This window comes from Eleginops maclovinus, chromosome 19 (assembly GCF_036324505.1).
Source record: "Eleginops maclovinus isolate JMC-PN-2008 ecotype Puerto Natales chromosome 19, JC_Emac_rtc_rv5, whole genome shotgun sequence".
NCBI classification, from domain to species: domain Eukaryota; kingdom Metazoa; phylum Chordata; class Actinopteri; order Perciformes; family Eleginopidae; genus Eleginops; species Eleginops maclovinus.
In genome coordinates, this window is record NC_086367.1 from 16,626,537 (window position 1) to 16,646,647 (window position 20,111).

General features: G+C 40.9%; 3 protein-coding genes and 1 long non-coding RNA gene across 5 annotated transcripts in view; all 4 read left to right on the forward strand.

Moving 5' to 3' along the window:
* The window catches only part of aqr (aquarius intron-binding spliceosomal factor), a 45,414-nt gene extending 44,005 nt beyond the window's left edge, over window positions 1-1,409 (forward strand). Inside the window, exons 35-36 of one of the 2 annotated variants that reach the window (XM_063909007.1) lie at window positions 297-407; window positions 953-1,409. In XM_063909007.1, the coding sequence (XP_063765077.1) occupies window positions 297-407; window positions 953-1,225 (384 nt within the window). In that variant the 3' untranslated portion in view covers window positions 1,226-1,409. The remainder of the gene's footprint in view (window positions 1-296; window positions 408-952) is intronic. The other variant, XM_063909008.1, reaches the window with a different exon arrangement.
* An 820-nt stretch (window positions 1,410-2,229) lies between these two features.
* On the forward strand, window positions 2,230-4,931 carry LOC134881567 (uncharacterized). The gene is made up of 2 exons (XR_010168063.1): window positions 2,230-2,727; window positions 4,297-4,931. It is a non-coding gene; the product is annotated as an uncharacterized LOC134881567 (long non-coding RNA).
* A 5,571-nt stretch (window positions 4,932-10,502) lies between these two features.
* LOC134880990 (actin, alpha skeletal muscle) lies at window positions 10,503-13,327 on the forward strand. Its single transcript, XM_063908068.1, has 7 exons — window positions 10,503-10,534; window positions 10,865-11,003; window positions 11,267-11,591; window positions 11,674-11,835; window positions 12,055-12,246; window positions 12,817-12,998; window positions 13,071-13,327. The coding sequence occupies exons 2-7, from the start codon at window positions 10,875-10,877 to the stop codon at window positions 13,212-13,214; spliced, it is 1,134 nt and encodes a 377-aa protein (XP_063764138.1). The 5' UTR covers window positions 10,503-10,534; window positions 10,865-10,874; the 3' UTR covers window positions 13,215-13,327.
* A 1,445-nt stretch (window positions 13,328-14,772) lies between these two features.
* Window positions 14,773-17,955, forward strand: LOC134881090 (gap junction delta-2 protein). Its single transcript, XM_063908220.1, has 2 exons — window positions 14,773-15,225; window positions 15,949-17,955. The coding sequence occupies exons 1-2, from the start codon at window positions 15,155-15,157 to the stop codon at window positions 16,790-16,792; spliced, it is 915 nt and encodes a 304-aa protein (XP_063764290.1). The 5' UTR covers window positions 14,773-15,154; the 3' UTR covers window positions 16,793-17,955.
* Window positions 17,956-20,111: the final 2,156 nt, after the last annotated feature.

The window sequence follows — 20,111 nt, forward strand, 5'->3', positions numbered from 1 at the left end:
ATTTAGGAGCTAACGGCAAAGCAGATTAGACATTCCGCTCGCTTCACTCCTCAGTTTAGGCTGTACGACTCCGTCTGCATACTGATACTGTCAAATTAAAATCTCCAGTCCTTTTGATAGTACGCGAGCAGCAATCACAGTAGGCAGTGGGCGAGATATTTGCTTTCAAAGTGGGCAGTGGAATTGTAATTTCTGTGCACATTTGCATCACATCAATAGTTAACCATGTCTGCTAACAAGACCGATGTACATCATTACCATTCCCTCCACATCATCCTTCTCCTTCCTACCCGCAGAGAGATGCTTCTGGACAGCAAGACCAGATCATCAAGAACATGCCAGAGATGACCAACATGGTGTATAACATGTACATGCACATGATCCAGACCTCCCAGAAGTACAAACAGGTAAACATTTAACAAATACAATGAGTGTCAAAGGATGTTTTACTGTATCATTGAAATCAACCAGCAGCAGGCTATCCTTTTGAGCTTGTTTCAAAAAGATAGGCTAATGCTCCTTAGAATATTTCAGAACTGTTACTACTTTGAGTGTACACATGTTTGACTTGCAATTACCTTGCTGTCACTGTCTCTCCCTGGTTTCTATTTTAGTATTTTGAATCCAGAGCAGTAAATAAGTGAGATGTAAAAGTTGTTGTAGTTGCATGGGGAGAATTAACAGGCCACAAGCTGAGCCTAGTAAGAGCGTGGCGCAGGTGATTTTACACTACGTTCACTTTCATATTTTATGTGCTACCTTTTTAAAAGAGGATTATGGCATGGCAGGGGGAGAAGTCAGAAAAAAAACCTCTCTGCTTGGAAAGGAATATATACTACACTGCTATCTTTATATAATATTTCCCAGTAGATTGCCCTAAGATGTGATATTAAGGAATACAAGTATTCTTCCTTCACATACTGAATATTTTCCTTTCCACTATTTTTTTTAGCAGCAGCAGCAGAAAATGGCTCTGCCTCCACAACAAACCACAGCTGATGCTGAGGACAAGACAGCGTCAGTTAGCTGTGAAGAAAAACAGGAAGAAGAAACCCCCATGGAGCAGGAAACCCCCGAAGGAGAGGCGAAGTCAGAGCCAAGCGCAGAGGACACCAGTGAGAAGGAGGAAACGCAAGAAGCAGCGGGCCATGCTAAGATGCCAGAGCATCCCGGCAGAGACAGCGACAGCGACGAAGAGGAAACGCAAGAGGAGCAAAAGCAGTAGAGCATCTTCCTATGGGACTGCTGTCTAATTAAGGGCGGACTGGACTGTCCCTTGAGAAAAGACTAGTGGAAAGTCTGTGATTTTTAATTTGCTTTCTGCTACTGATAATGTTTCATTCGTTTTTCTATACCATTCAGATTTTGTAACCATCAGTCCTTTTTTATTAAAACCATTGCAAATCCTTCATTGTCTGGGACATGTTTAACTGTATGTGCACTCATCAGAGCTTATAATGCTCCAACAGAGGTTCTAATCTATATCCCTCTCACATGCACCCTCAGACAAATACAGTGTATAGTCGACATATTTAAGCCTTGTTAAAATCTCTCTGTCATGATACTCGCATCCATTCGTCTGCTTTCACCCACAACTCAAATCTGATTGGCTCAGCCTATACCAGCTACAGAAGCTGCGACTAAGCTGCATTTGTAGGTCATTCACTCCACCCAAGGGCAAGTGTGCATGCTGGGGGATTTTGACTTGCCCTCTGGATGTACACATTCGCTCAACCAGCAAGCTCTAAATACTCTGCCATTCATAACTTTCTGTGGAATACTGACAGCGGAATATCTCAGTTAGATCAGTGTCTTGGTTGAGGTTTGACGACCACATTTAGCAAAAAGCCTCAATATTTGTGTCGAAATCAAAGCAACCATTCAAAAGCCAAGTTCCAACCCAGGTATTGGTAGTTAAGTCAATTAAAAGGAAGAGGTTAACAAGGTCCTCAGTCCTTTAGGCGGAAACACAGACTGGAAATGCATTCATTATCATGCTCCAGAGGTTGGTTGCTGTTACATCATACCTCGGGCCGGCTGAGGGAACAGGTCAGCTGCACAGCTGCTCCAGCCTGGCCCAGTCTAAAGACCTGACTGAGAACCATGTGTTGATGTGGAGAGACATATTTTCAACAGTCAGTCAAGTGTGGCGCCGTGTTTTTTTCCCCCCATCTTATGAGAGCAGGGCACCCCAGGTCGAAGTTCCTATGAGTATTTTGGAGTAGTACCTCTCTGTCGGCTGAAGAAAGGATTACAATGAGCTGCTAGATAAGGAAGATAATCCCTGTCGGCTGAGGCTGCAAGCACAAATTATTGAAGATTTTGGCATAAAGCCTACTAGACCAATGTAATGTATCACATGATGGTGAAATATCTCATGAACAAATCACAATTACACACTTGTTCATGCTGTATTGCACTGATTATTCCTCTACAACACATGACAGCATGCATACTGTTCACTGAGTCACATGAGTCTTTATTGTGTAATATCCTCCCTCTACTAACCCTTCCGTACTAACTTTCTGCTTCTCTCAGCCAGCCTCTTAAGAATTCAGTTGCCTGTGGTGCCTTGTTGTAAATTAGAGCTAACTGGTGGGAAGTGACCACTGCTGGCACACAACATCCCTGGAAGTCTCAAGCAGGATTTGGGAAACTTGAAGACACATCTGCAGCACAGAAGGCCAACAGGAGCTCACGTCCTCCAGAATCTTTTCTCTGCTGAAGGTGAACATGTCTTTTATACTCACACGACAGGTATTCATTAGGTTAATAGCTACTCTGCGATGCTTTCACTTCTAACCTTTGCCATGGGCTGATGTGTCACAGAGACTAACAGCATGCAGTGAAAGTGTAAATGTACATTTGGTCATGAGCACAGGCATTATGGTATTGTTATCTTTGTACTGAATTGTAATTTGAAAAAGAGGCTTTTTCAATGTAGTTGTGTAGTTATTCAGTCAAGTGCTTAGAAAAAAGGTACCTGTACAAGTGTTAGTCATTTTATGTTAGTGCAGCAGAGAGAGCTGAAGTGTTTGACTGTGATTTTAGGGTATGAAAGAGTCAATTTGTACTGGCTGCGCAATTTTATTGTTCACCTTAAGAAAATGTAGTTGCTGTAGTCCACCACCAGTTCTCTTTTTAGTGAAGAGGCGTTTCCAAAAGCACGGGTTTACCGTCACACACTCATATTCAGTTTGTCCTTTATTACCCACCCGTGGTGACAGAAGTGTCACAACAGGAAATTGCACACATTGCATCATCAAGAAGGTATTTTCCGCCAAGGGGGGGAAGCATCTGACCATTGTGTCTTAAAGCTGAATAAGGTTTATAGAATCTATCTGACGGCATACAACGATTTCACACTCATAAAACCTTCAGTTTTACAACTTTAACTTTAAGGCTGGGCAGATTTTTGGGGTGATTTATTAACACATAAAAAATCTACTGTTTGCCATTGAATACAAATAAATATACCTTTTGATTAAAGAGGCAAAAATGCTTAGCTTATTTTCTCTCTTGCTGAAAGTAAGATTAGATCAATGTCAGTTTAAGTTTTGTGTTTGCTTCACTTTTAATCACACCTGACCTCACAGCTGGTGGTCTGTCTTCTTCTCAGTTAGCAGACAAATAAGTACATTTCACCAAAAGGTTGCAGTATAAATAATAAAGTGTATATACAGTATACCGTGTGAATATGCATAAATCATCAAGTTGGAAGTGTTCACGAATGGCACAGCATTCCAATTAGCAATTTTTCATTGCAGATGACACAGCAGGCAATTTCATGGCTTAAAATAGCAGCAAATCATACTCCTGGCCGCTGTGTGTGATCAGCGCTGACAGATAAAGTAATGCTCGTTACCAAAGTTATGCATGATCTCCGCTGATCTGCTATTAGTGGGTGACTAATGTGCCGGCATTGGTCTTCTACACCCCGTGAGTGGACGGCCTCTTGACCCCCGCAGGCAAACAGGTCTGGTGGTTATTGCTTGTGGTTGCCAGTTTATCATGCTTTGTCAAGGCCAAAGCTTAATCCTGACAAGTACATCAAGATCATCAACCGGGCACGTTTCAATCTGATAATCTCCTATCTCCACTAAAGAGCCATGGCTGCAGACAGCAAAACACTTGGATGCTATTGTAGTGACTGGCGGTCATTACTGAACCTAAAGTGCACTTCTGTCAGGCTCTCTCATTTTTCAATGCTCTGCTTTAGCTATATGCGTTTCGCTTTGCAAGTCATGCTGTTGGCCACTTTGATTTCCCACTCTCATTTTCCTCTCTACATCCCAGACTAGGATGGCAGATTGCGGGTCGTGTTTCTGGAGCATCATCTGGCTGGTTATTCTGCTCTTCATCGGCTGGCCACTTAGCATCTTCCTCGGGGGGCTCTACGGTCTCTTCTGCCCACTCACCACCTGCCTCGGCCTGGACAGACTCACCGATCTGCTCCTGGAGGGGGCCAACCTGGGCCGCACCTGTGCCAATAACATGAAGCACAGCAAGCCTTTGTGCTAAAATCCACCCAGAAGCAGAGATGGGAGGAGAGATGGTTGCTTTCTTACTGAAAAACATCCTTTCCTTTAAGGGAAACAGTTAATATGGTTTCATGTGGAGATGTCCTGAGATGATTGCCACTGCATACAGCCAGGAACTTTTCAGCAAATTATGTAACAAAAAGTTCCAGAAGGTTTGCAAAAACGATTCCAAGTGTTCTGTTAACATGTAATTAACCATGGATTTGAAATTTGTATGGGTATGTCTGGAAGAAAATAGGCTTTGTGTTCATGGTCTGTGTTTGCTGTTTAATTCATGATGACACTGCATGCAGAAGATAAGAATGAAAATGGCATTTTAACAATGGAAATGCTTAGACTTGTAAATGACTGTATGGAAACTTTTAATGCGATTAAATAGCTTTGAAGTTGCCCTCTGTATTTGTCGACTGACTTATTGTACACAGTATTCAGTTGAAAATCCATGTTGGAGAATTTGAAGGTGAAGGTAAATAGAGAGGCAGAAAAAGCTGGAGATATAAACAGATGGATTTATAGTTGCCTTCAATAATTCTGTTTACCTGCTTTTATCCCAGGGTCATAGAAGATAGGAGCTTATTCCAACAGGAATTGAATGGAAGTCAGGAAGATCACAGAAGAAATAATGTCAAAAACATGAAACATGAAAACAGTGATATTATAGTATGCTTAAAAATAAGGGAAAAAGTGTTGGAACTATTGTAATATAGTATGTTGGGAAGAATGCAAAAATGTCAAAGTATGGTATCTTGAAAAAAAGGTAATAGTATAGTATGTTGGAAATGGTCAAAAAAAAGTTATAGAACTGTATTTATAAACATATAATGAAACAAATGATTGTATAGAATGCTGGAAATGATCTTAAAAACATAATATAGTATGTTCAAAACATCATTAAAAAAGTCATAGTTTAATATGTCAAAAATATGAGCCATGGTATTGTGAAAAAGAGAGGGAGAAAAATCACATACAATAAATAATATGACTTTGCAGAAATGATGAGACTGGTGCTCGGGGTTGAAGACTGCAAATAAAGTATGAAACTTTAATTCTTCTAGCAAAAACTTTAAAACTTTGAGGTGGTTACTGCATTGGGCTGAACCATGGATCCAAAGGCTATCAAATATACTTGTTTTTCAATCATTGTTTAAACAACAATAGTGTATATTTGGGTTTCTTATGCCCAGATTGCAACTGGATAAGGGCTCAATAAGTAAACTTGTTATTAAAGTTTTAAAGTTTAGGTCTCTTTCTTCCACTGTAGCCTTTGAAAACAAACTTCCTGAGTAAAGATTGAAAAGTTTGACCAAATGCTGAGAAGAAGTGTGATCCGAGTGTTTGATGGCTGCACTGAAGTTTTGACATTGTGGGTTCATGCCTCAGTAAGTTATTAAATTTTGAAAGCCAACACCCAGAGGAAAGGGTGAAAAGTTCTCAGAGAAGAACTTTGGAAAGTGAGGAGGACGGAGTATAATTACACGAGCCCAAAGCTAAAAACTGAGAGCTAGCTTCTCTTAGCTCTCTGAAAGTTGACATTTTGTTTTTCATAGGACGGAGATTTTAAAGCGCCTGTGCTCATAATGAGAGACTTGCTATCACTTACTTTTTTGTTCTGTAAATAGTCAAAGTATTTCTTATATCTGCACTTTTTTTCTCTTTATTCGATTAGATTTTCCATGTATATTAGATTAACAAATACATTCCACTGCAAACTTCAAAGCAGTTCAATGCAGCGTCTCCTTTTCCTGCTTTGATCTTGTTGTGATACACTTTTGAAGCTGGCCAACAGTAAAACATGAAACACAGTTCAAAAAAAGAGGAGCAGACGGGGTCATAAGGTCATGCAATAGTGCAACAACCAATGGGCATATTTATGTACAACTCTTTTTGGGGTGCAATACCTTAAGCGATGCTAAAGGTTTATGCAGATTTAGATTCATAGCACAATCCCTGAAGCAGAGCCTGTAGGCGGGTTGCATACATTCTCACAAAAAAAGCAACATTTCAAAATGACATGTGTTTCTTTTTGCTAAGGATGTGAAATGTTCAGCATATGCATGACTCGAGAATGCATTTTGAGCTGAAGTTATTCTCGCTAGAATGTTTAAATCACACGCTTTCCTATCAGTTTGGACTGACACGTCGCATTAGCTGTTACCACCAAAATAGCTCAGGGTACTTAGGGATACCTTTAAAAAAAGAACCCAAAATACTCTTGCTGAGCAGCCTTTCCTACAAATCTGGGTATCTGTCTATTTTGTAGCTTTTTAAATTTGATTCATGAATATTTCATTTTTAATCCAAATCGCTTTTTAACCTCATTTTCTACCCCTCACGTTTGCGGATGCACAGACAGACAAAACCTCACTTATTCAGATGCATTTGTTGAAAAAAATGAGGTGGCCAATGACTGAATCAGAATGTGTGCAATATTAATGTGAGTGTCATGGGAGACCTAGATATCTTTCTGCCCAGTTCTGCTCCCAAACATCCTGGGGAAAGAAGTCACTAGCCAAAGCAAAAAAGCGTCCGATTTTAGTTTCTCGGTTATTCCTCCCAGAAATCTTGGCAGAGGACAGAGTAGGCAATAGGGAAGGGGGGGGGGGGGGGAGGCAGAGAGAGAGAGGATAAGTATAGGCCTCCCCATTCAATTAACCACATACTGCTCTGTAATTTCACCCTCACATTCACACACACATGCACACACAAACACACAACATACACTATTAAATGGCTATGGGAGGAAATGTCAGTTTGGAAGGCCTTAAAGTGGGGCACTTCTTCAGTCCACGGGAGGAAGACTTTTCCTGGTTTCCTAATTAGAAATTTCAAAGTTTTAATAAATAAATAATATTTTCAGCTTAATTTATTCAGCAAATAAATGTATAAATACCAATCTGGTTCCAGGTTTTTGAAGGTTTTCTCTTTTGTTTCATTACAAATTGAATTTTTCCTTTGTTTTGGCCTGCTCATTGAAGAACAGAAGCCATCACCCTGGGTGTTTCTGAAGGGCATTTTCAGTGCTTTTGAAACATTTTCAGCCTAACATTATAGAAAATATCAACAGTAGAATTAATGATGTAGACCCAATGGGGTTTATTTGCTTTAACTTATATTTGATATATATTCAAATATTGATGCTGTTACATTTTTATTCATAAAATATTATATACCAACGCAAATCCTCGTATATGTAAACCTACTTGGTATTAAGACCGATTCTAATTCTGATTCTGATAAATGAATTCTCTTCTGTTTCAGAAAGATAATAAACCTTGACCTGAAACTCACCTGTCTAAAATCAGAACTTGTTTTCACTGTGATCCTAACACGTGTTGCCTATGAGCCTTTTATGTAACAGATGTTCACAAAGTAGAAAACGTTTAAACGTCTTTGCATTTTAGGAAAGTGGGACTTACTGTCCAAAGTATCAATGTTAAAGTTTGCTGTATAAATGCAGCCACACTGACAGCAATCCCAGCCCCGAGCTCCTTTGAGGTACCCGGCAGAAGACTTTAACATAAGCCAACAGCCTGTCACTCAGTATTCAGTGCACAGGCCAGAGAGGGAGAGCACACCCAATTTTCACTGAGCAATATGTTTCATGTTTTCCTTCTACTCTGACCTTTAAATGGCCCCTGACGCTCCAAACAGATAAATGCGCCATGTTGGAATGAACAAAGTGCTTTCAGACCATTTGTATTGAGCGAGTTTTTGATGAATGGCTCAAATGCTACGATCCCAGCATGGGGACATTCCCATATATGTGCACATTATTGATTTAGATAGTAAACCTGGCCTGCATCAGGCAAATTACTTCCCCTCAGGGTTCTCTAAAAGGGCTTGTACTCTGTTTATGATGTGAAATTCCCCATATAAAATCAATCATTTTTTTTGTTCTGGACTGTTTTGTCCTTATTATCTCATTTCTACTACTGAGCAGTGAGGTTGATCTCCTGAGGGGTCGTGAGTAAGACGAGAATGATCGTGCCATAATGATTCATTCTCAGTAGCAGCAGTTAAAATGAAAGTCACACTACAGGACTGTTTGAGTAGCCTCCAAGTGTCTCTGTGTCTAATCCTGGCTCTGGCATAAACCTTTCACACCCGTGGCTGCTCTGACAACAAGTTCAACCAATATTTTCCATTTAAACAGAACCAAATCCTAAGCACTTGCCCTAGAAGTGATAGTACCTGAGCACACTGGAAAAGAATAGTGGCAAACACCAAAATATTATTCAGTAACATTTAAATATTTTACCACAAGGGCAAACTCATACTGTTTTTTGGTCATTATCTTCAAAGTTCTGTTCTCCACACACAGACTTAACTAAGCTCTAGTTATAAAATGTTAGCATTATTTGAATATTGGGGCAAAAGGATGCTTAAAGCACACCACAGCCTACCATTCATTACATAAGACCCAAACAAAGAGTCATACAGTGAAGGGTTATGGCTCGGGGTTGGGTGACAGCAGCATATGATTCATGGCTTGCTGTGCCCTTTTGTCTTGTCCTCCTTGTGGTAGGACCATCCACTGCTCTTAGCCAATGTTATTTCACAGCCTTCAGAGCTCGCTCCCTGTCTGTTTAAGTAAACCGGCAATGTCATTTCCTATGTCTTGTTCTTTCCTCAGTGTAGAAATAAGGAAAGAATATGGCATGTGTCACAACAAGAGATGTTCCTTTTTCTTTATTATTTTGATGTCGGGAACAACAAATGGTATCAACATTGCTTTTGATGTATCTGCACAAATAAAAGCATTGCCTTGACTTCTATTACATAAAAAGGTAATTACTGAGGATTGATGGTGTTGAGGTACCAGTATGGGTTCAGACAGAGGAAGTCAAATATGCCAAGGACAATATTCAATTCCTATTCAATGCAATGTGATAACCTTTGTTTTACTCGGGCTAAGGTATTTCTCCGTGCTTTTTAGAATGAAAGGTAATAGTTTGATAGTCTGGTTTGCATTACAGTTTTTCTATAATGAATGAAAAAGTGAAAAATGCAAATGGAAAAAACCAAGAGAGCATGACTAAGTCATGGATTTCAATCATTTTAAAATGCTCCACATATGGACACAGCACGTTGCATGGCAACTACATCAATAACATCCAAGCAGCTCATTAGAATTATGGAAACTCATTGATTTTATGCAAAATAAATCTATGAATGTATCAGCAAAAATATATTTTCTTTGCCATATGTTGAGTTCAGCAGTACGCTTTAGTTTATGAATATATTTGCATGAAATTTAATTAAAATGTTTGGAATGCAGGACACACTTAAGCTGAACTATAATGAGAATGTTTGGTCTTCAGCAGTGGCTTCCCCCTCTTTGTTCAGGCAAATCTAAAATGTGGGATTTGGAGCAGCTAATAGAGTCGAACAGCTGCTGACACCAGCTGTGTGGCACAAGTGGTGTCTCCATTTGGTACCGTAGGGCTACATGTGTGTCCTGCCGTTTACACTTAGCAGATCTTTCCAGAAACACAGTCACAAAACAAATGAAATGTTTGGATGTATATTAATAATTTCACAATTCATCAATCTCTTGTTTTGTGTCTTGTTTTTTTCTGGTTTAAAATTGGTTGATTCTGCTTATTATGGCCTTGGTTTAGATTCCCTTTGTTAAAACATTGATCTCAAATGGATATTATTCTGACACAAGACATAATTGTAGCTGACATTGACTTGAGTATAGGCATTCCTCCACAGACATGTTTTCTCAGTAATAGTGCTTTGATTTATGGGTAAGGAAAAGATCAAAAGGAAGCCTGTCATCGTCTGTCTGTCCTCACTGCTGTCCTTCATGGGAGGCAACCACAGATGTCCGCGCAGGAGTTCCCTCTCCTGTCATGCCCTTCATGGAGCGGCTGTTGTCAATGGGGCAATGGGCTACCATATATGGACACTGGTCAGGGTATAAATTGGTCCGACGTGACAATCGGGCACCCCTGGTTTACACACTCAAGATCCTTGGTGCTGAACTGGTAAGTACACGGCTAACCCAAGGACTAAAAAGGGTCAACCATTGGATTGTTATTGAAGATCGATACAGGATTTGAACACAAACGGCAATGATGTCCACCGCTTACAGAAACGGATCCTCTTACAACATTGGCTTGTTCATTTTATTTGCTTTTTGGTGAAAACAGTCCTTTTGAAATACTGAAAATCACAACTTCAAAAATCTGAATACTAACCCAATCCTATAACATGCACTCCTATAGTACACACTATCAACATCCCATCAAGTATCCAATACAGACAAACAAGGGATTTTATGTCTGGACCTAACAGTCTCACTGCGTGTGTTGCAGAGCTGACACCATGTGCGACGAAGACGAGACTACCGCCCTGGTGTGTGATAACGGCTCTGGCCTCGTGAAGGCTGGGTTTGCCGGTGATGACGCACCTCGGGCCGTCTTCCCTTCCATCGTCGGTCGCCCCCGACACCAGGTAAACTAAACCATTCATAAACTCCATGGACATTAAATATAAGTATATCTTTAAGTCGTTATCATAACATACAAACAATATATGGCTTTAGTTGAGGGACAGATCCACCGTGCGTGATTTTGAACCATGATTAAACAATCTAGATTAGAACTGATAACTGAAAAAAACAGACCCTGCATCTTTCTAGAAACATATTTTAACTGTGTTTAAAATGCTCTGTGCTCATTAAAGTTCTCTACCACGTCAATCATTTCTGTTATCAGGGTGTCATGGTCGGTATGGGCCAGAAGGACTCCTACGTAGGCGACGAGGCACAGAGCAAAAGAGGCATCCTGACCCTGAAGTACCCCATCGAGCATGGCATCATCACCAACTGGGACGACATGGAGAAGATCTGGCACCACACTTTCTACAATGAGCTGCGCGTGGCCCCAGAGGAGCACCCCACCCTGCTGACAGAGGCCCCCCTTAACCCAAAAGCCAACAGAGAGAAGATGACCCAGATTATGTTTGAGACTTTCAATGTCCCTGCAATGTACGTGGCAATCCAGGCCGTGCTGTCCCTGTACGCATCCGGACGTACCACAGGTAGGACAGATTTCTCAGGTGTGCACATGTTTGTATTCAGTGAGTTAATGCATTAAATTAATGTAAATGTGTCCATTATCAGGTATTGTCCTGGACTCCGGAGACGGTGTGACCCATAATGTGCCAATCTATGAGGGTTATGCTCTTCCTCACGCCATCATGCGTCTGGATTTGGCGGGTCGGGACCTCACAGATTACCTCATGAAGATCCTGACTGAGCGTGGATACTCCTTTGTCACAACCGGTGAGCACAGATGACTTATTCAAACATCATGAACTGTATTACCAAATCATCATTACTTTAAAGTGCTTGATACAAAACATGCACAAAAGGAAATGAATCTGTTTGAGGGTCGGATGTCATTTCAAACCAAATCATTGAAAAATAGATTCCACAAGCATGTTACTATCTTCACAGATGATGCACTTTTGATTGACAAAAAAACAACCTGATTCCTTCCAGCTGAGCGTGAAATTGTACGTGATATCAAGGAAAAGTTGTGCTACGTGGCTCTAGACTTTGAGAATGAGATGGCCACCGCCGCCTCCTCCTCCTCCCTGGAGAAGAGCTACGAGTTGCCTGACGGTCAGGTCATCACCATTGGCAACGAGCGTTTCCGCTGCCCAGAGACCCTCTTTCAGCCCTCATTCATTGGTGAGTGAAGACAAATATAGATTTTGAAGACTTCATTAAGCTTGAGACTGTCCTTTAATATATAGTTCCAACGTGATTTGACTTTACGTCTTTATAGGTATTTGATTATTAGCCTCATACATTTTATTATAAATGTTATTTAAATGATCCTATCAGTACAAAAGAAATCCAAGTTAATGTGAAAATGCTTTGAAACAAGCTTAAAGTAAACCCTCCTTTTGAACAATTGGACTATAATTTCAGCAAACATCAATATCTTTCTATAAGAATAGAATGGATGAATGTCTTTCCTAAAATAGACGTGATTATTCCTCATATTAGTGGTTGGCTGCCTACATATGATCACCAACCGGTGGTCACAGTTTATCCACCTTCGGCTTCTCCACTTCATGCTTGATAAATAGATGAGTACTGTAAAGCAGGGGCTTATTGTTCACATTTGCACCACAGTGCGCAGCTGTTGGCTGAGCTGTCAATTTCAGCACCTGTTCAGACAGCTGAAGGCGGTGTCATATGTCTTCTTTGCAGCAGGGGGTTAAACCCAATAACGTGTCTGTTGTGTTTGCACAGGCATGGAATCTGCTGGCATTCACGAAACCACTTACAACAGCATCATGAAGTGTGACATTGACATCCGGAAGGACCTGTATGCCAACAACGTATTGTCCGGAGGCACCACAATGTACCCTGGTATCGCTGACCGCATGCAGAAAGAGATCACTGCTCTGGCCCCCAGCACCATGAAGATTAAGGTAACTTTAAATGTTGTCAATCAGACACATTTCCACAAGCAGAGTCCGAGATTAACACTTGTTTGTGTTTAGATCATCGCTCCCCCTGAGAGGAAGTACTCCGTGTGGATCGGAGGCTCCATCCTCGCCTCTCTCTCCACCTTCCAGCAGATGTGGATCAGCAAACAGGAGTATGATGAGGCAGGACCCTCCATCGTCCACAGGAAGTGCTTCTAAGCCTAGACTGCCACCTTCCTCATCACCCCCCAACCCTTTCTGTGCCAGCAACCCAAGTTGCAGAAATGTGTGTGTTTTCGTCAAATTCTTTGTTTACACTCAAGTGAAATGTATATGTGGATATGTACAGCTTTATAAATAAATGAGAACCGATACTTTTTTTGTTATTTTTCTTAAATGTATTATCTGAACCATAAGTGGGTGTTCAGGATCTGGTTTAGGATCTGTGAAAATCTCTCTCACTGTCTCTCGAAAGCAGCGAGGCTCTGTCCTTCTGCCACGTGATGGATGAGTAAAGGTTATTAAAGATTTGAATTAGAAAAGATTACAGTGAGCGGAGAGGATAAGCCACCTCATGAGAAATTAAATGCCCAGAGTTTCATGGAGTGAAAACCCTAGGGTCACATGATCGGTAAATCCCCTGTTTGCCAGGTGAGGCAAAACTCATACTCTCTTACTACCCAGTGGATACACTAGAATTATGCAATAATAAGGTCCTTTAAATGTCAGGTAACAAAGCACTTCCAAATACTGATGATAATAGTCGGTCACAATCAGTTTCTTGGCAACATGCAGTGGTAATCCATAATGAACCAATAGGTGTTAGTTTAAAAAGGCAATTGCATTGATACCTCACATGAACAGTGTAAATCCACACGAGATCTAATATTAGTGCACACACAATGCAGCGCTCATGATTGATCAAATCTCAGCGCTATATACAGGGCGGGGTCACATATTTTGCTTCTATTTTTAAACCTGCACACAGAGACAGCGAGAGAGAGAGAGAGAGAGAGAGAGAGAGAGAGAGAGAGAGAGAGAGAGAGAGAGAGAGAGAGAGAGAGAGAGACAGAGAGAGACAGAGAGAGACAGAGAGAGAGAGACAGGCAGGCTGCCCTGTAAAGCGATTAGCAACTCTGATGGTACTTTCACTGTCACTGTATCCAGAGCACCATCTTTGCCCGAGGTGAAAACAACAGCTCCACCAGCAGGGCCAGCAGCCTGTGACACGAGGAGGGATGCCTCTGGGCATGGAGGCTGTCCGCTCAAGACAGTGCGATTGGGTTCATTTATAAAGCAATACTGAGCAACCCAAGGAGTTGGATATGACGTTGAAAAATTGGTTTTGAAACAATGATTTTAAATACTCACAGTATAAACAGGTGTTAAAAAAACACTTAGATGTCACCCAAACCTTAGTGCCAACAATAAGGTGCTTTTTATTTTTTTAATCTAAAAATGGTTATTGTTATCTGCTGGTTCTGTAACCCAATGCACAACATTACAGACTGGGTTAAGGGTTTGATTCTCAGGTAGAGCTACCCATGCAAAGATGTATTAACTTTAACAATGTAGGACTATAGGGTGTACCACTCTGGACACGATCGTCCATCGAAGTGTCCACTGAATTGCGCAAGCTATACACAAAACTGAAGTATTGGATATTAGAAGCCCTGGTACTTCTGGCTCCGCTCCTCCGACCTGTCGGCGCGTACGTGACGCATGGGAGGGGGGAGACTACTTAAAGGCGGATTAATGCTGGCAAGACATTAAATCCAACCTCCCTCCATACAGACGCCGCGCGCAGCCCATCAACCTGGTCTGAAGATCGAAAATAGGAGGGCTTATAGTAATCAGCCCTTCAGACTCCCATGACAAGGAAAAGTGTGGCAACGTCGTGGGAGCGCTCGGTCCACACAGCAGGACGCTCACTGGCGCTGCGCGCTCAGCACATAACCAACAAGATAGCGCGCAGAGAGACGGAGGGAAGAGGGGACAGCAGCAGCAACCCCACACGGATGCATTTTTTTTGCTAAAATCGGACGCGTTGGAGACTGAAGACAAAGAGAGTCAGAGAGACAGGAAGGGAAATAACGCGCTTTTTTGGAGGGATTTGAACAGAGTGCCGTTGTGCTCTAGTTTTCTCCGGATGATCAGAAATGGGGGAATGGACTATACTAGAGAGGCTCCTGGAGGCTGCTGTCCAGCAGCACTCTACTATGATAGGAAGGTAAGATCAACAAAAAACAAGAAAAAACGAAGAATCGCAGCAGCCTCCAGGATCGTCTTTAGCATGGTTCCCAGTCCCCCGTTTCTGTCTTGTGCCTCAAGGATCTTCTGTAGCATGGTGCCCAGTCCTTCGTGTCTGTGTTGTGGATTTTTTCTGTCTGGTGTCACAGATCTCCAATTTTTCCTGCTTCTAAACGAGACAGCTAAGCAAACCAGTTGACAGCTGTCGTTTCAGAACCTGGGATGGTTGTTGCAAGGAGCCTAAACACAAATTCATGTGTCATTTCATGTATTCATTCATCCAATTATCCATTTCATGTTTGTTGGTGTGTTTGAGTGGTGTTTGTGGTATCATGGGTGGCAGAAAGAGATTGAAAGGTGTCGGCGATGTCTCCTCTTTCCATTAACAAAGCTCATACAGGTACAGTCAAAGCAACGCCGATTGCTTTCATGTCATTTCATTTCAGCCATTAAATCAGAAAAACGCACACCACACAAACACGCACAGACACACCAACACACGCAACAATTACGAAAACACAGTAAAAACACACACATATGATCCTGAAGAGCGTCTTGTTTCAGCACTGAACAGCTCCCTAAATTCAACACACCCGAATTGGACTGTGAGCGCTTCAGCAGAATGAACCACATTTGTATCACTAAACACACGCATATACTTACACTTATTTTCACATTGTTTGTTTGTTTGCTTGCTTTTTAGGATCCTACTAACAGTGGTGGTCATCTTCCGGATTCTAATCGTAGCAATAGTTGGAGAGACTGTCTATGATGATGAGCAGACCATGTTTGTTTGTAACACCTTACAACCGGGCTGCAACCAGGCATGCTACGACAAGGCATTTCCCATTTCACACATTAGATATTGGGTTTTTCAAATCATAATGGTGTGCACCCCGAGTCTTTGTTTTATCACGTACTCGGTGCATCAATCGGCCAAACAGAAGGAGCGGCGCTACTCAACAGTCTATCTGACACTAGATAAGGATCAAGATTCACTGAAGCGAGATGAGAGCAAAAAGATAAAGAACACCATTGTTAATGGAGTACTTCAGAACACAGAGAACTCCACCAAAGAAACTGAGCCGGACTGTTTAGAAGTCAAAGAGATGCCTAATTCGGCAATGAGAACTACAAAGTCCAAAATGAGACGACAAGAGGGCATCTCCAGGTTTTACATCATCCAGGTGGTGTTCAGAAACGCGTTGGAAATAGGCTTTTTGGTGGGTCAGTATTTCTTGTATGGATTCAACGTCCCGTCGGTGTACGAATGTGATCGCTACCCCTGCATAAAAGATGTCGAGTGCTACGTCTCCAGACCCACGGAGAAGACTGTGTTCCTGGTCTTCATGTTCGCGGTCAGTGGGTTCTGTGTGATATTGAACCTGGCTGAACTCAATCATTTAGGATGGAGGAAAATCAAAACGGCCGTGCGAGGTGTGCAGGCTCGGAGGAAGTCCATTTATGAAATCCGAAACAAGGACTTGCCGAGGATGAGTGTGCCTAATTTCGGCCGCACTCAGTCCAGTGACTCCGCTTATGTGTAACTCATGGAAAGAAAAGAGTGAAAACATGTAAAATAAAAACCATGATGGACATAATGGACAGCTCCGCACGCCTAATTCGTGTCATGACTTTAAGAGTGGGCAGATTTTTTTGATTTGTTGGTCTTTTGAGGAGTTCATGGCAAACGTGGGTTACACGTTTGTTTACTTATTTGTTATTGCACTGATGCAACTTTTTAGTAACATTTATACTCTGTAAGATGCTAAAAGGAGACCATGTTAACGTGTTCAAATATTTACTCTTTGTGGGCTTGTTCTGCTGTACTTGAAAAGAGTAAATGCAAAAATTGCACTAAGAGGTGAACACTTGAGGGCCTGACCTTATCCAAAATGTGCTACTGACCTGACGGTGTTTTTAAGTCATTTTCTTTTCACCTGTTTTTGGCATCAACCTAATTAAGTGGCACCATACACAGTGGTTAAAGGACAATTCTATCATCCAGATTTATATGCTTAGATATATGAATCCTTACTGACTAGGGCTCGACCTAGTTGAAAAACATCAGCGTAATTCATGTTTTTTGTTGCCTGTGTTGCACCACTGACCTTAACATATGTAACCATTTCATTGCTTTATAGCTGACTTGCAAAACAGTATCTGGTGAATTTGCTGCAAATGCTAACGTCTGTGACTTCCTTAATTTATGACACACCAAAGCGCCCACTGCTTTTATTTGTGAAGTGTTTTTTTCTTGCTTTTGTGTAATCAAGTGCCATACTTGTATATAAACATGATATATATGTATACATATAAATATATAAATATATAATAATCATCATGAGAGCTGATTCCCTGCTTGGATTATGCTAAATGCCGCCCAATTTTTTTATTTGCTTTAAATGTATTTGTTGTGATTTAAATGAAGAAAAAAATAATAAGATGTACAGTTTTCTCTGTTTTATTTAGCAAATGACTGGAAAAAGAAATGAAGTGCTAGTCTTTTTTTATATACAAGAATTAAATGTTTCTCCCTAATCAAAGCTGTTAAAAACTGGAAAATAGCACAAATTGACCTTTTTATCAAAGAATGGGCAAAAGAAATCTGCTCTGGTGCTACAGTTTTTCTTATTGGTTGAAATGTAACCGAAACAAACCAGAAAAAATCTCAAACATTTTTTTTTTTCTGTGGAAAATAAAAGTGGGATTCATGTACACCAGCAATGTGTGAGGTGCAGTACTTTGTGTCTGCTGCTCTGTGTTGACTGACCTATCACACAGCCATACAGTATATCCAGAGGAAGTTTGGCTTGGTGCAGTGAAGATGTTAGCCACACCCACTCTGTAAAAAAAAACCCACTGCAGGACACACCTTGTGCAGGATCTCATCACTCTGCAATGTGTTGCAATACTGATGCTACTCCCATAAGACACATCAATACTTATGCTCCGATAACAGAGTGGACTTTTAGTCTAAATACATCAAATCCAACACCACCTTTACGGTGAGCATACATTCACAGTGTCTTCCTATGAACTTATTTAATGTCCTCTGCAGGAATGATACAAATCTGAGCATGAATCTGAAACAGACTGAGCTGCCCTTTATGTAGCTCCGCTCATCCCATTTTCTCTAGTTTCACAAACGATGTAAGAAAGTAGCCTGGAGTGAGGGAAAGGTTGTGTGCTCCTTGTGAAGGTCAAAATGAAAACAAAAGATATGGAGAGGAAAAAAGAGAAGGTGCTCAATAATATGCCCATACAAGGGAGAGAGGGTGAGAATATAAAGACACATAGAAAAAATGAGATATACTGGGTAGAGCTGGTTTCTTTATGATTATTAGGATGACTCTGCAAAGCCAGGAGAAATCGAAGTGCAGCGGCACCGGCACATCCATCTCCAACTCAGCAGGGACCCGAGATTTCTCCCTAAGTCATGAAGTTGAAAAAAAGAAAAAACAAGAAGAAAGAAGAGCCGTTTGTCACTCTGATGCAATGCAGTGCCCGCCTGTGAGCATCTCTGTTTCACAGGGGTTTTTTTTCTCCTGTTTATCTGTATGTTTTTTAGGCATTCAAATACTTCTTAAACACTCTACTCTATTACACATTAGGGTTTAGCGTATCACAGAATTAGAGGAAAATATGACAAAAACTCAATTATATATAACAAAGCTGTACTATCTACTTACAGTACCACATTTACATCATAAGTTTTTAATGCTTCAGTAGTTTGTACTGCAGAATTTAACCTAGTTTCAAACTCCGGTAAAATGGCATAATTATTGGAGTATGTTCCAATGCAATTTTGCATGCTTTCAGGCATTTAAATCATGTGTGTTGCAGGACTCAGCAGATATTACACTGTACCTGTGTGTCTGCTTTTTCGTATTCAAGACAGGCTATACAGAGGCTGGCAGACGGTTCATAACATGTGATTCATTAGGGGAAAATGTACACATCTAAGAACAATGCAAATGTACTGTATAGGGAGATCAAGTAATCTCAAGGCCCTGTGCATTTATCTACTGGCCTTAACCATCCTGACAACTGCAGTAGAAAAACATCAAGGCTGCAGGCAAGCTATTTTAAGACTACAAGGCAAAATACTGCAGGAACACCTCCAGTTTCATGTGATTGCAGGTGCTCAGGTTGAAGGCAGAGATTGTTAGAGATATAATTCCTCCCGTAAACCGTTTTTTATTAGAAATGTGGGCCCTATATCTCTATCCGACTTCAGTCTGGATAAAAAATATCTATTATTAAAGATCATATGATGCAAACATGTATTTGTATAGGGATGTGTGTCATCAGGTGCCATTGTTAAAATTGTAATATTATCTTATTTAAAAATGTAATTTCCACTTCTACAAAAATTGGCACACACTCATAGAAATTCAGAGCTAAAGCGGACCATAACATAATGCCATTAATATTCAGTATTTACAGTGAAACACAAAGAAAAAAGGTCTACTGTTGAGTATAATATCATATAATATGCTAAGGTCAGTAGGCAAGCTGTTCCAGAGAAAAACCTATAGCCCTATACAAGTTGTTTGTCTCTTTATCACTGCAGCATGTTGATCTCACCAGTATATAGTAAGGAGTCAAAATCAGACTGTTAGAGGTCCAAAATAGGGAAAGCAGCAACATTTGCAGTACAGCAGTTCCTACACATGTTGATTTGATATTCAAACTCAAAGATGTTGATCTCTTATACTTAGCTACGTGATTAGTAGAGTTTAACTCCAACCTGGAGCTGTTTAGATCCAGGAAAGACTTGCAGTTTGTGGTTTGATAAGCACATCTACTCGTTCTTAGTTTTTCATGAGAGGAAGAAGAGGTTTATTTATTGGTTTGGAATCG